General features: G+C 36.2%; 1 protein-coding gene across 1 annotated transcript in view; it reads right to left on the minus strand.

Moving 5' to 3' along the window:
• Nucleotides 1–8,967, minus strand: part of gbe1b (glucan (1,4-alpha-), branching enzyme 1b) — a 127,159-nt gene extending 118,192 nt beyond the window's left edge. Inside the window, exon 1 of the mRNA XM_015029438.1 lies at nt 8,761–8,967. Coding sequence (XP_014884924.1) covers nt 8,761–8,858 — 98 coding nt within the window. The 5' untranslated portion in view covers nt 8,859–8,967. The remainder of the gene's footprint in view (nt 1–8,760) is intronic.
• Nucleotides 8,968–13,181: the final 4,214 nt, after the last annotated feature.

Genomic DNA, 13,181 nt, shown 5'->3' on the forward strand with positions numbered 1-13,181 from the left:
TTTATATATATTTTTTAATTTATATATATTATTAAATTCATTTTTTTTTTTTTTTTTTTTTTTTTTTTGATGATCTGAAACATTTAGGTATGTCAAAATAATCCACAAATCTGGAAGTAGGCACGTGACAAAATGTCACGTGCCTGCGTGATGTCACGCAGGCAAAATGATACGTGACAAAATGTGCCTCTGAAATGTATTCTTTCAACATAGTTTTTTTTTTTTTTTTAATTTAATGTCTTGACAAATTATGTGTTTTATTATTACAAAATTCATGCTGCTTCACATGAGACTCTGTGGCAGCATTTGGTTCGATGACACCCGCACATAAAGCAGCAAAGAGCAGAAGCTTCGGCCATCTTATCACATATGGCAACCCTTTTTTTTTTTTTTTTTTTTTTTTTTTCCCTGGCGGGCGGCTCCTGAATTCCAAATGCAGTGAAGTCGGTATTAAAACTGCAGAACTGTGGCTCACCTCATAACTAGTTTCTTCTCTCTGCATTCACCTGAAACCTTCCCGGTTCTCTGTAGATTTTTATTATGTGTTGACATTTTATGTTATCATACTATCTGTGAGTTATTGAGGCACTACAAACAGAAGCTAAGGGAAGGTTTTCAGACCCATTCCTGTTTTCCACAGTGAGCAAACCTTCAGATTCAACTTGAGTGAATCTTTGTTTTTTAATTGCTCATTACACATATTTTGAGAATGTTGTAATCCATTCATCTATGTAAACAGACTATTCATTATAATCCTTCCTCTCAACTAGGGTGTCCCAAAGTGTAGCATTTGCAGTCCTTAAAATTATTTTGTGCGGCCTTCGATCACAATTCAAAAATGACATAAATTTATCAGGTTGTTCATTTTATGCAGATGCACATTAGACAATTGATTGGGTGCAATTTTCATTCATTTTTTTCAATACAGAAATCAAACTACTTTGCTTGTTTCATTAAATATTGTGTTTCATGTATTGTTGAGCAGGTAAAAACAAATGTTTTTGCAATTTTAATCAACAAATTAAAATAATCATCAAAATATTATTATGGCAAGTCTCATATTTTAAGTGAAGGTTTAGTATAAATAGAACATTTATGTTAAAGTCAGTCTTTGTATTTTTGAGTGCAATGGAATGGGTTTTTTCCCCAAATCGAGATGCAACCACAGTTTCAATACTGACCAAAAGATCCTGACTAAATTTTCACAAACGTTGTTTAAACTAAAAATCCACAGGCAGCTAGCAGTGTACAATACATCAAAAATATCTATATTTTTACAATGAACTCTGTCAATATGCTTTGTAAAGTAAACTACCAGTGCTTATTTATCTGATAGAAGATGCTAAAAATCCTGAGTATGATTAAACCTTTCTGAATATTTAAGCTATAGCTGCTTTCAGTTATGGAAATGCTGACTTTTGTTAATATTACATAGAGCAAAATAATAGTTCCTAAAATGTTACAAAAACTTGTAGAGGAGAAGATTGTAGTTGGGGCTTTGTCAGTTCATCTTTTCATCAGGGAGTTTCACATCGGAAAAAAAACAAAAACTTCTGTTGAAAAACAATGGATAAAAGTTGATAAAATTATTTTTATTTTTCTTCCAACTTTTTTAATCCCCATTTCTAAACCAGTCTTTTAAGATGGCTACAGAAGGTAAACATCGTCTTCTGCCTGGTTCCAAAATAAAAATATAAACTAGAGGAGGGGGGTGGGGGGAACTTAAATAGTATAATGTAGTCCAAAAATGAATATGTTTTAAAATAAATTTAGATTGTTCACAGCTCTCATATTCAATCTCAAAAAACTGCTGGATGCCACAGCGGAGCAGCAAAATCTCACTCCAAAAGAAGAAGGAAAAAAAAAAGTGGGCCCCCTAAGCCAGCACTTTATAGAGCCCTCCTGCTCGTGGAAACTGACTGATCTTATCCTCTACTTCTTATGAGGCTTTTAAGTCTAAGAATGTGGTTTTTAAAGCAGAGAAAACTCTTGAGGTTTGCCTACTTCGTACTGCACAGCGGGGGCTCACATTCAGTAACATGCCGAACTGGCTCCCACAAGAACACAAGCGCTCAGGTTGCAACATACAAGAGGAAGGCAGCACTTTTTGTTAGGAAAATCTTTTCACTGCTTCACTGACACACCACAAATACCTGATTGCTGCTGAAATAAAAAAGGGCAACTTATTAAAGGCCCAGTTAAACAAAACTATTGACACTTAGGCTTTTTCATTCCACTAATTGTAAAGTATTTTATTCAGATGATGGATTGAATAGGGGACGTCCACAGCTTGAATAACCTATTGGCTTCAAACTTGCTTACAATTTCATTCCTGGCCTGTCTGGTGTGTTCCTTAGTCTTCATGATATTGCTTGTCCACTAATGGTCTCTAACTAGCCTCTCACAGCTTCACAGAGCAGCTGAATTTATTCTACGATTATATTACAAACACATATTCAATTAGATGACTTCTGAACTACATTTAGAGGCTTAGTTCAAATAAATGCAACAATTTGGGGTGCTTCATTTGAACAAAAGATGTTTTTTTTTGTTTGTTTTTTTTTAAATTGGGTTGATCTATCACATAAAATAAAAAAAATAAATACGTTGAAGTTCAAACAACAGACTTTTAGGGTTTTAGTTTTTATATTCTCATCCATTTAGTGACGAGAATAAAAAGTTATAATATCATGAGAATAAAGTCTTAAAATCACCAGAATAAAGATGCAATATTACCAGAAGAGAGTAATACGATTAAAAGACAAAAAGTTGCTTTACTTAGAAAAAAGCTGTGACAGTCATCAATATCTGACGTGTGTAGCTAGGATTACTGTGACATGCAGTCACAAAGTTGCCTAAAAAAAAAAGACACTTTCATTTTTATGACAATAAATAACCAAAAATATCATGATACGATTTTAAAATTAATTGTTGTTCACCCTTACACAGAGGGGTTTAATTCTTCTCCAGACCCAGAAGATGTTCCTTCTACGGAGCCACAGAAGTGTGAAAAACAAAGTGAGCAGCGAAACATCCAGTCTGGGGTGATTTGGAGAAAAAGTGACAAACTTACCAAATCTGGCAGCAGCTGTGGAGCAGTTCTGCTGTACTATTTTGTGGCCTATTTTGTGCTGTATATTTGTGGCCAGAGGTGCATTCTTTGACTTTACTCTTTAGAGATTCTGTCTCGCTTACACTTCATTAGGAAAACTGGCCTGTGTGGGCTTTGTACCAGTTCTGGTTCAAAGTGTCCGCTGCCAGTTCTTGAAGTGAATGTAGGACAAAAGCTTAGTTCCCCACTGACAAAACGAGCCAGCTTCAAAGAGCTTTGAATTAAATAAACACGACACATGTATTTACCTACAACAGCATTGGGTGGTTCAGAAATAGCTGAAGTATTTATGAAAACATCTGTATAGGTGGAAATTAAAGTTTTGACAGTAAAGAAAAATGGGTGATTTTGCCTACAATTACTTTCATATTGGTGGCAAAACTCTCCAAACTGCAAGATGAGGAAGATTTTATACAATAATAATTTAGCATCAGACCTTCATTTACTGATTTTTGTCAGCCATTCAGTGCCAAAAAGTAGCTTACATTTTATATCCACAGAGTAACAAGCTCAGACATATTTCATATTTAGAAGATTTACAGTCCTTTCACCAGTTTTTATGTAAACAAAAGCCCTTTTTACATAATTTAACTTCCCATTTCAAAGAGAAACGCACTCATTTGGGCCAATGCAATTTTCTTTGAGGTCTGCCCTGAAGAATCATTTTATTTTTAGAACAAGGACAAGTGGAAACGTGTGCTAAAGATGTTTTGATGAAAAGTATTTTAAATATAGTCAGAAAAAAAGGAATTGTTCCTATCTGTGGGAAAATATCTCTAACCTATATCTGTCTTTTGATAAAGTAAAAATAAAAGGGTTTTATTATTATTATTATTATTTGCTCTCCTTGATTACAGCATATTATGGTAAAATTGATAGATCCTATGCTCTGATTATTTGACTTGTGCATACCTTGATGTCACCACTCCATCATATATGTATGACATAATTGCGATTTTAATACACAGATTGTAACAAAAATATATAACACCCGCTAAAATAAACCACAGAATAAACCCATAAACCCACTACATAAACATAGTTGCTGTTCTGCTCTATAGAATAACAATGTAATATCTCCGGGGCTAGCCAGCCTATCATAAGCTGCTTAACACACATGCCAGTCCCAGCTTGCTAACTCTTTAACACAGCTTCCTTAAACAAAGTGATGGGTAGTGCTAAGTGGTAGCCTTCTTTCAGCCAGCTGACCACCAATGCCCAGCAATTGATGGCGAAGTGCTCAGTTTGTGTTAGTTTATGCCCACTCCAGCACCTTGTCTGGTGAATTATAAGCCTTAGGAATTAAGGTTCCTAAGGTGGAAGGAGGGAAAAAAATCATTTTAAACACAACTTTTAGAAACCTTTGTATACCACATAGGGCTGTACATTATAATGTACATTAAAAATCTGCATTTTAAAATATTATCGCAAACATTTTATGCTTGTGCTACAAAACTACAAATCTCTATTGAACCAGTCCTATGAGCTAAAAATCCTTTACACAGCCCTGCTTTGAAAACCATCAACTGCCCCTTATAGAGCCCTGTCCAGCAAAGCTTCCATAGGTCACACATGCTCAGTGGTCTTGTTTTTATATCATTTTGTAGTATTTGTGAACAAAAATCACAAAAAAATGTCTTAACTTGAAATCCAACTAAATTTAGTATTTTTTGCCATATTGGTCATGAGAAACTTATTCAGTAAAGACATAGAAGTCATTGCTTCATATCTCTAGTCAAATTCAGCTTATTTTATTTTATTTTATTAAATGCCTTTGTATTTTAACAAAAATTACAGTCTCGCAACAGTATTTCAAATAATATTTGTATCCATCTCTGGGTAAAAGCTGAACTCTGCGTCAGGTTAACACTCTCCTGGTTGCAAAATGTGAGAATCTAAATATAGAGTGATCGGTTCTGTTGTGATGTGTTGCGTGAGTGATGGTGACAGCTGAAGCACAGTGGTGTCGAGTCCATCTGGATCACATGAAGACACACATGAGAAAGCTGTTCAGCCCTTGATCTTGGATCGTATTGGGGGTTTACGTCAGGTCTTCAGTAGGGAGAGTTTAAAATAACGTCCTTCTGACTGAGGACCGAGGAAGCAAAGGAAGAGGAAGTAACTTAGTGTCTGAACAGAAGTCAATTGCCAAAAAACAAACTTTTTTTGAGTATTGTGACATCATATAGTGGTGACTAACTGATGTCACTCAACTCAAAATATTTACTCTAACCGAAATTGTACTAGCAGAAAATTCCTTCACTTTTTACAGCCAAATTTAATCAACCAATCAAATCACATGTTCCTTCTGATGTGCTTTTGTGTGTTCAGATAATTACTACAGTAAACCCTCGCATTTGCTGTTCAGTATTTGTCGATTCACCATCGACAAATGTAACACAACTCCAATTTGTTCATGAAAACTTTGCCTATCCATGAAGCACACAAGAAAAACGCTGGAGTGGAATACATAAGTGCAATGGTATTTTACACGCCACTGGCTGGTGTTTGCGAAGCAGCCAGTCCAGCAGCAGAATTCATTTCCATGGTGTTGATTGGCTGTAGAATAGAGACAAGGAAGACTGCATCCATTAGCTTCTTCTTAATTTTTCTAAGGATTTTATCTATTAGTATGTGGCTGTGATGTAATGAATAAATGGAGTCCACTTTACTCAGCAAAACTGTACTAATAATGAAAATAATAATCAGTTTTGCTCCAAACACCCTTCCAAGCAGATTAACATTAATTGCTGGATTTTTAGTTTTTGCTGAAAGCCCTTTGCTTGTATTTGGACGCCTGAACTTGAGATCAACTGGTCCAATTTTAAATATCTGAACTCTAAAAGTGAAGAGACATACATGTACTTTTTGTTTAGTGAGTCATTTTAAGGTACAAATTGTACTGCAGTTAAAAAAAAAACATACACTACTCAACCCTTCCTGCAGAATTGTGCAAGAGGAAGGTTAAATATTGAAGCGTGTCAACAGAACTCTGCACACTGTAGCAGTGACATGTAAACAGCCACAGCAGCTGTTTTCACAATCCCTTTCAAAAACCGCATCCCAGTGAAATTAAACAAGAGGAGAAACAAGCAACCACAAAAACTAATTGGGATGGGAGAGTTCTCCTGGAATCAGATTAACTGTGCATAGCGTCTCTCTGTGTGACGTGAAAGTGGATTAGACCTGAAAAATGGGCAGCGCTGAGCCCTGGGTTGGTGGTGAAATCCAAAGAATCAATCATTGTGGTCATAGGTCTCCTTCTGATAAGGCTGCTAAATTCTTGGCACTGAGACTCAGCATGCCACAGCAGCTCAAAAAAGAACAAAAAAAGAGATTTTGATTTCAGCTTGTGTTCGTGTTATGGTGTTTGGTCTCCGGGGATGACAACACTGGGAGCTTATCAAGAATTAACCTTGACACAGCAGCAATTCTATATGTAAAATACTTTATGTGCAGCGTTTATCAGCAGGACAGGTGTTGGAGACATGTCTAGTGTGCAGTGAAGCCTAGAAATCCCAAGCTGTGTCTTAGATGGAACTGACATGCTCATCTCTCTGCGAGGCTACAGCCCTGATCGCTGGCTCCAAATACTAAGCAGGTGGTCCCTTACCTGCCACATTAGAAACGAGATCTGACACGGTAATGAAAACACATGAAACTATGTGGTCCCTTAGTGGAGTTTTGAGGCTTAGTTTCACTGAAGGATGACCCAAAATGAGCAGATGCCTCTCCGGGTTATTATTACTGTCATCTTCTGACTGAGAAACAGGACATCATCAGAAGAGGGTGATTTAACATGAGCTGGAAATTAAGTTGAACAACTTCAATGCAATGAGATGAGATAGAACCATTTCTACTCAATAAAGTGTCTAAAGTGCGATAATAAGCAGCACAGAATTACATTTCTGGCACAGTTGTGCAGAAGTTTTTACAGACAAGCAGATGGTGAGCAATGAACAAGTCATTTAATGTAAAAAAAAAGTATGAGTAAAGAATTAAATAAAAATTGTTTGCAAAAGAGTACATTTGTTCATAGTTTTGTTTTAAAAATATATTTGTTCACATAGTCAAAGAAAATAAATGAACATATAATTGTATTTCTGCTCATGTAAAACTTAGGTTTTGTTATGGTAAACATAGCCTAGTTCAAGTAAATACCAAAAATCGCCCTTCTTTAGAGCTCACAAGAAAGCTTACAAAATGATGCTCTAGTTCAGTCTCATTAGGTAAAAGAATAGTTTTTAAAGTTAATAATTTGACAGACTGACAGCGCTAAGATCCTCCTCCTGGCTCTGATTGGTTGTTTCTGATCAAGTGGTGGCTTTCTGCAGAAGATCAGTGGGACCACAGGGTCCCAATATAAAACAAGACAGATTGCATGTCTCTTTTTATACATATGCATATTTGTTTGCATATTAAAACAAATTGCAACATTTTTTTTTGCATATTTGTTTTAACAAATATGCAAAAAAACATAATGTTTGTGAAACTTACATACTGCAGCTTTAAAACGTAAACTTCACTAAAACAGGTTGGTTTTGATACCGGTGTAGAAGTTTGATGGGTATTAAATATTTTGAGATAAGTAACACGCAAATTTAAGGCAAATATCTCCTGGAACTTGCAAAACAAAGAGGTTCTATTTACAATTATTCAGGGCTATCATAGTAAAGAGGGACTAAATACAATTGCACACCACACCTTTCAGATTTCTTGTAAAGTAACAAAAACATGCAATGCTTTACTTCCACACTTAAGCACTACTTTGTGATAATTAACCAACTAAAATAACAGCAACATATAATGCTATTTGAGAGCCTGACAGGAGAAAATGCGAAGGTGATAAAAAACTGCAGGACTTTTTAAGACATCTGAGAAAGAGGAGTAACTGACGCCATGAAATAATTGCTAAATATTGCCAAACAGCCTGTCAGTTGAGCTTAATCCAAACACAGTCTGCCACTTCATGCATGAGTCCAAGTCTAAATTTGTTTCAATGTCAACTCTAGGTTAAAAGGAGCAAATTGTGTAACACACTCTGCACGGAGCAGAGGTCAGTGGGAACGCAGGAGCTACAACACTGCAAGTGGATGCAGCTGCATATCCAAAACTCTGCACAGCAATTTGATGTTTTGTTCACACATAAAAAAAAACAGCAACACCAGACACACAGGCAGCAGTGTGAACACTAGCGCCGCCTCAGCACATCACCTGACTGAAGCACGTAGGACACTTCAGCTGAAACACACAGGAAGTTGAAACGACTTGCGTTTTTCTGCAACTTGTCACCCAAAGCGAAGCTTTTCTGGCAGTTTTTTTTTTTTTATTATTATTATTACTTTCCTATGGGCTGCAGTCATATCTGAAAGCCAGCTGGTAAGAGCAGGATGATGAAGAGGGGGGAGGGCTGAAAGGTTAGCCCACTGTGCATGAGGGGGAATGGAGCTCTGTGCTACTTTCTCATTCGTGCCGTGGCCACAGAAGGAGACGTTCTATTGCACAATGATCGAGTTTTGAATGTCAGATGTGTTTTATGTGTTTCAAGACACGGATGCAAGGTAAGCTTGGCTCTTTCCTCGCTTTAGCGGGGGTCTTGGCTTTTACAAGCTGTGCACAGAAACCGAAGTGTGAGTCGGTTGGTTTACCTCCTCCTGAAGTCGTTCTCGTATCTTTTGAGGTTAGGGTCCGCCTGGAGAAGGTTGTTGAATTCGGGAATTGAGACGTTATCCTCATGTTCTTCCATGGTTTCTGCAGCCAGACGAAACCAATCGAGCACCGAACGCTCCGGAGATGACACTGACAGAAAGGGAAAGAGAGGGGAGGGAACGTGTTTAGTGCTCTTCTAGTAACCGGAGCCCCGCAGCGAATCACGCTGCTTCTTTGCCGGAGCCCGTCCCACCACACCGGGCTGAGTTTACATCAGACCAGAAGCCTGACAGTTGATCCTGGTTCTGATGTGCTGCTCTGTGCCTTTAAGGAGCCGCTCCAAAGGAATATAAGTCGATTTATTGAGTCCTTTGCAATGGATTTGATTATTGTTTTATAAAATACAGTACCGAAACTTTGAAAAAGGCCTCCAGCTACAGATAAATATGACATTTTTAGTAGCAAATTAAACATTGTTACACATTATCATAACAATTCAAATTGTATTCTCAAGAATGGCATTGAACATAACAGAATAGTGAAATTACAAAAGAGTGGAATGGAACAATTAATAACAAGTGCATCTTAATGAATTAGAATGTAATCATTAATTTATCAATTTGTTTCAAAAAGTCAAATTTATTCATTATACATTTATTGCACACATAATTTTATATTTAAAACATTTATTTAATTTAATATTGATTTATTTTCTTAATTTTTTGGAATTATTTAATTTTAATCAATTTAAACAATCATACGGGGATTTCATAGTTAACCTAAAAGGCATTGCACCACTGGAGGAAGCTGGTGTTTCAGGTGAAAGCCCTGCATGCACAGGGAGAGAATCTGACAGCAAACTCTACTACGGCTGTTGGATACTTGCAGTTAAATGTGATTTAGAGATATTTTATTATAAATTGAGAGCATTTATTATTTTATTTACATTCCAATGAAACAATGGTTTAAACCTCCACTTCATCTAATATTCAACTTAATATTCTTTAAACTGTTAGTCAAATAAAGCAATTCCATTCAGCCTCATTTTTGCATTTAATCATTTAGGAATAAATGTTTTAAAACAGACATCTCAATGATCAAATGAGGAAGTTATTTAGCAACATTAATTAGATATTTGCACTGTATATTTTTCTTTAAGTAGTTCCTGGTATAAATGAGTTGCTAAACAGACTACGTATTTTACACTTTTTGTTTAAATACATTATATATTTTAATTTCTGTAGTTGTTAAATCATTATGTGCACTATCTGATGTTAACATTTTTTCAACATTTTTTTTCTGTTTCTTTTGTTTTTCTATTTGAGGATGCGTTCATGTCTGTGTAATGTATGAACATTTCAGTAAATATGTGTGCAAATTTAATGTAAAGAAACACGGAAGAAAGCCACTCTCTCAACCACATTTAGAGACATTTAGGTGGACGTCATTTCACCCTTCACTGTTCAAATACAATGTCATGTTGCTTACAGAGAATATGTCTTCTAAGTTTATGCAATAAAATGTTGCTGGAGATAGGTTTACAGGGTTCAAATTTCCCTTGATACATCTTACTTGCCATTCAGCCATTTCATGCATCCGATACTATTTACGGAAAGCCAGCAACATTGATTTGTTCAAAGTTTACTTTAAGAAATGTTTGTTCAGTGTCAAAGTTTACCATCATGTAACTGTGTAAAGTGGACTGTAACACAGAGCTGACATGGACGCCTGTTTAGTGCAGAGTATCATCTGCAAATCCATTAAATAAATGGGCTTAATATGTTCGTTCTTAAAAGTCAAGTGTTAAAATTCAGCAGCTACTCCGTTGTCCCTTCCTCCTATTACTGCTCTAAGAGGCACATATTTCCAAACTGACTGCTCAAATTATTCTAATCGTATTCTTTATTGCCACAACAGATCTCCCCACAAACCTCTTCAGAATTGAGATGACAAAGTTATTGAATTCAAGATGATAACCTTGCAATAATTTAGATTAAGTCCCGCTTTGGAGGAGGCTGATAAATATGCATGCTGCCTGAAGACACAGAGCAGCTCCTGAGGAGTGTTGTCCTTGTCACGAAATGAAACCGTCCTAGCTAAAGGTCAGAAAGTGAGTGTCATTCTAAAGAGCCATCTGTTGGTAATAGATGGAACAAGGGTGTTGCTGTCCGCCACAGAAGGTTGTGCCAATAAATGCTGTCTCTTTGATTCACGGCTAAATAACAACTGTTTACAAGTAAATGTGAAAAAGCACAGAAGCCAAGGACAACGACTGACAAAAATGTTAGATTTAGCTGAAGGACCATAACCTGAGAAGATGTGGCGAGGAAAACTTTTTTTTTTTTTTTGTTACTGAGAAATACTAAACTTTTCCCGGTTTAATTTTCCACATATAATAGAGTCTACAATTCTGAAAGGGTAATAATCTCTGACTTCAGATGTCTCAAACTTAATCAGCACCTTTTACATCTTCCCTTCTTACACAGAAAAACATATTTATTTTAACTAATATGAATTCACATATTAAACCTGACTGGCTATTATTTTTATAAGATATTATTTACAATAAATGTCTAATTAAATTAAAAGATAAATCTGACATTTTAATACACATTTAAAATGTTCTTTATGAATATAGCATAGCACAGATTTTGCCTGACTGAAAGCACACAGTGATGGTAGGTGCCTTGCTGCCTTGGTGCTGCTGGTCCGCACTGCGATTTTTGACTCCGTTTGTCAGTCTGTCCTTCTGTCTTGTTTACACCACTAGGTCTGGATTCGTCTCTCAGCACTTACATTATCTAAGTCTTATTTCACAGTCTGGTACTTGAGTGTCTTCATCTGGGGTGCCACAGGGTTTCATTCTTGGTCTGCTCCTTTTCCCCTTTATCTGCTGCCACTTAAAACAACTGCATCACCTTTCCTTTCACTGCTATGCAAATGATCTACAGATCTAACTGTCTTTGAAATGTGATAATAGTGACTTTTAGCACTCCCTTTCTGTTTGTAGAGGTACAACCCCTGCAAGCCTCTTGCAGAATCTCATAGAGCAATAGATTGTGATCTAAAGCTCAGTGCATTAGATCAGAATGCATAGAGCACACATTGAATTTAGGTCTGTTTTATTGATTTTTCACCGGGGGCTAGATGATGATGATGATGTGTTATTAGGTAGACATTCAAATATTATAATCTGGATAGTCCTCCGTGTTGTTCCAATAAATCTTGACACCATTTCCAGCATCCTTCTGACCTCAAACCCAGAAATTATTGCTTTCCGAAAATGTTTACGAGACATTTTCGGAAAGCGGTTCTTCAGCATTTCTCTATTCTAAAGAACTAAGAAGTGCTTGTGGGAATTAGACCCATCGGATTTGATGTTTTGAGCACATCTGCTCCGTGGTACTGAACTGTACACCCACAGCGGCAGTCAGAGAGGCATATCAGACATGCAAAACACAGCCAAAATGCCATTTCTGTGTGACTTAATAAGAGCTGACACAATCCACCTTCTCATTCAACTAAAGTGACACGAGTACACAAACCCGCTACACTGATGTCATTTGTAATAAAGAAAATATAATTAGTTCTTCAATACCTGTAATTATTTATGAAAGCATTATTGTTCGCCCAGGCTGAGAGAATTACTTTCCAGAGTGTTCAGCAAATATGAGACCCCTCCAAGGCAAATAAGTAATAGCTGCTAGAAGATTTAGCAGGGGGATGTCAATAAGTGGCATAAATATTTCAAAAAGTACTTGCTTTAATAAAATAGTTATATCAATTGACTCAAAATCAGTACGAAGCTAGACAATTATTTATTTCTGGAAAACAGCAGTGATAGTGTTATGGGCCAAAAGAACAGAAATGGGTGATGAATTTGAAATTATATTTATTGCTTTTTCTGTCTTTCCGAAAAGCAGTCAACATACAAACCACACTCTCGTTTCACCACATTCCACCTTTAGTTAAAGTTTCCTTTTTCTAAATGTGAGCAAAGCACATCTTTAATTAGTTGAAATTCCATTTACAGACAAAAGACTTCTTACATGTAAGAGATGAATCCCCGCTTTCAAAAACCGCTTCAAAACCAGCGATGACAGTTTGATGTGATTTTAAAAAAATGCAAAACGCTTTGAAAGGACAAATGTGAAAGTAAAAAAACATTATCATTATGTTATGAAGAAGAAGGAAGAATATTGAAATTATTCTAAAATTAAATAAAACATTCAAAAGTGTTTTTTGCTATTTACCACAACTAAACATGTGCTGCACAACAAGACCAGATTTACAGCGAGAGCTATAGTGGAATGGTTTAGATGTGTTACAATGGCCTAATTTAAAAATGAAAAAAAAAATGCAATGCTTATGACTGCTTTTGTTAGGCACTATAAGTAAAGTACCTGCCCAAAAACTATTT

Source organism: Poecilia latipinna, unplaced genomic scaffold (assembly GCF_001443285.1).
Source record: "Poecilia latipinna isolate Pla-1442-1.1 unplaced genomic scaffold, P_latipinna-1.0 Scaffold10, whole genome shotgun sequence".
Classification (NCBI taxonomy): Eukaryota; Metazoa; Chordata; class Actinopteri; order Cyprinodontiformes; family Poeciliidae; genus Poecilia; species Poecilia latipinna.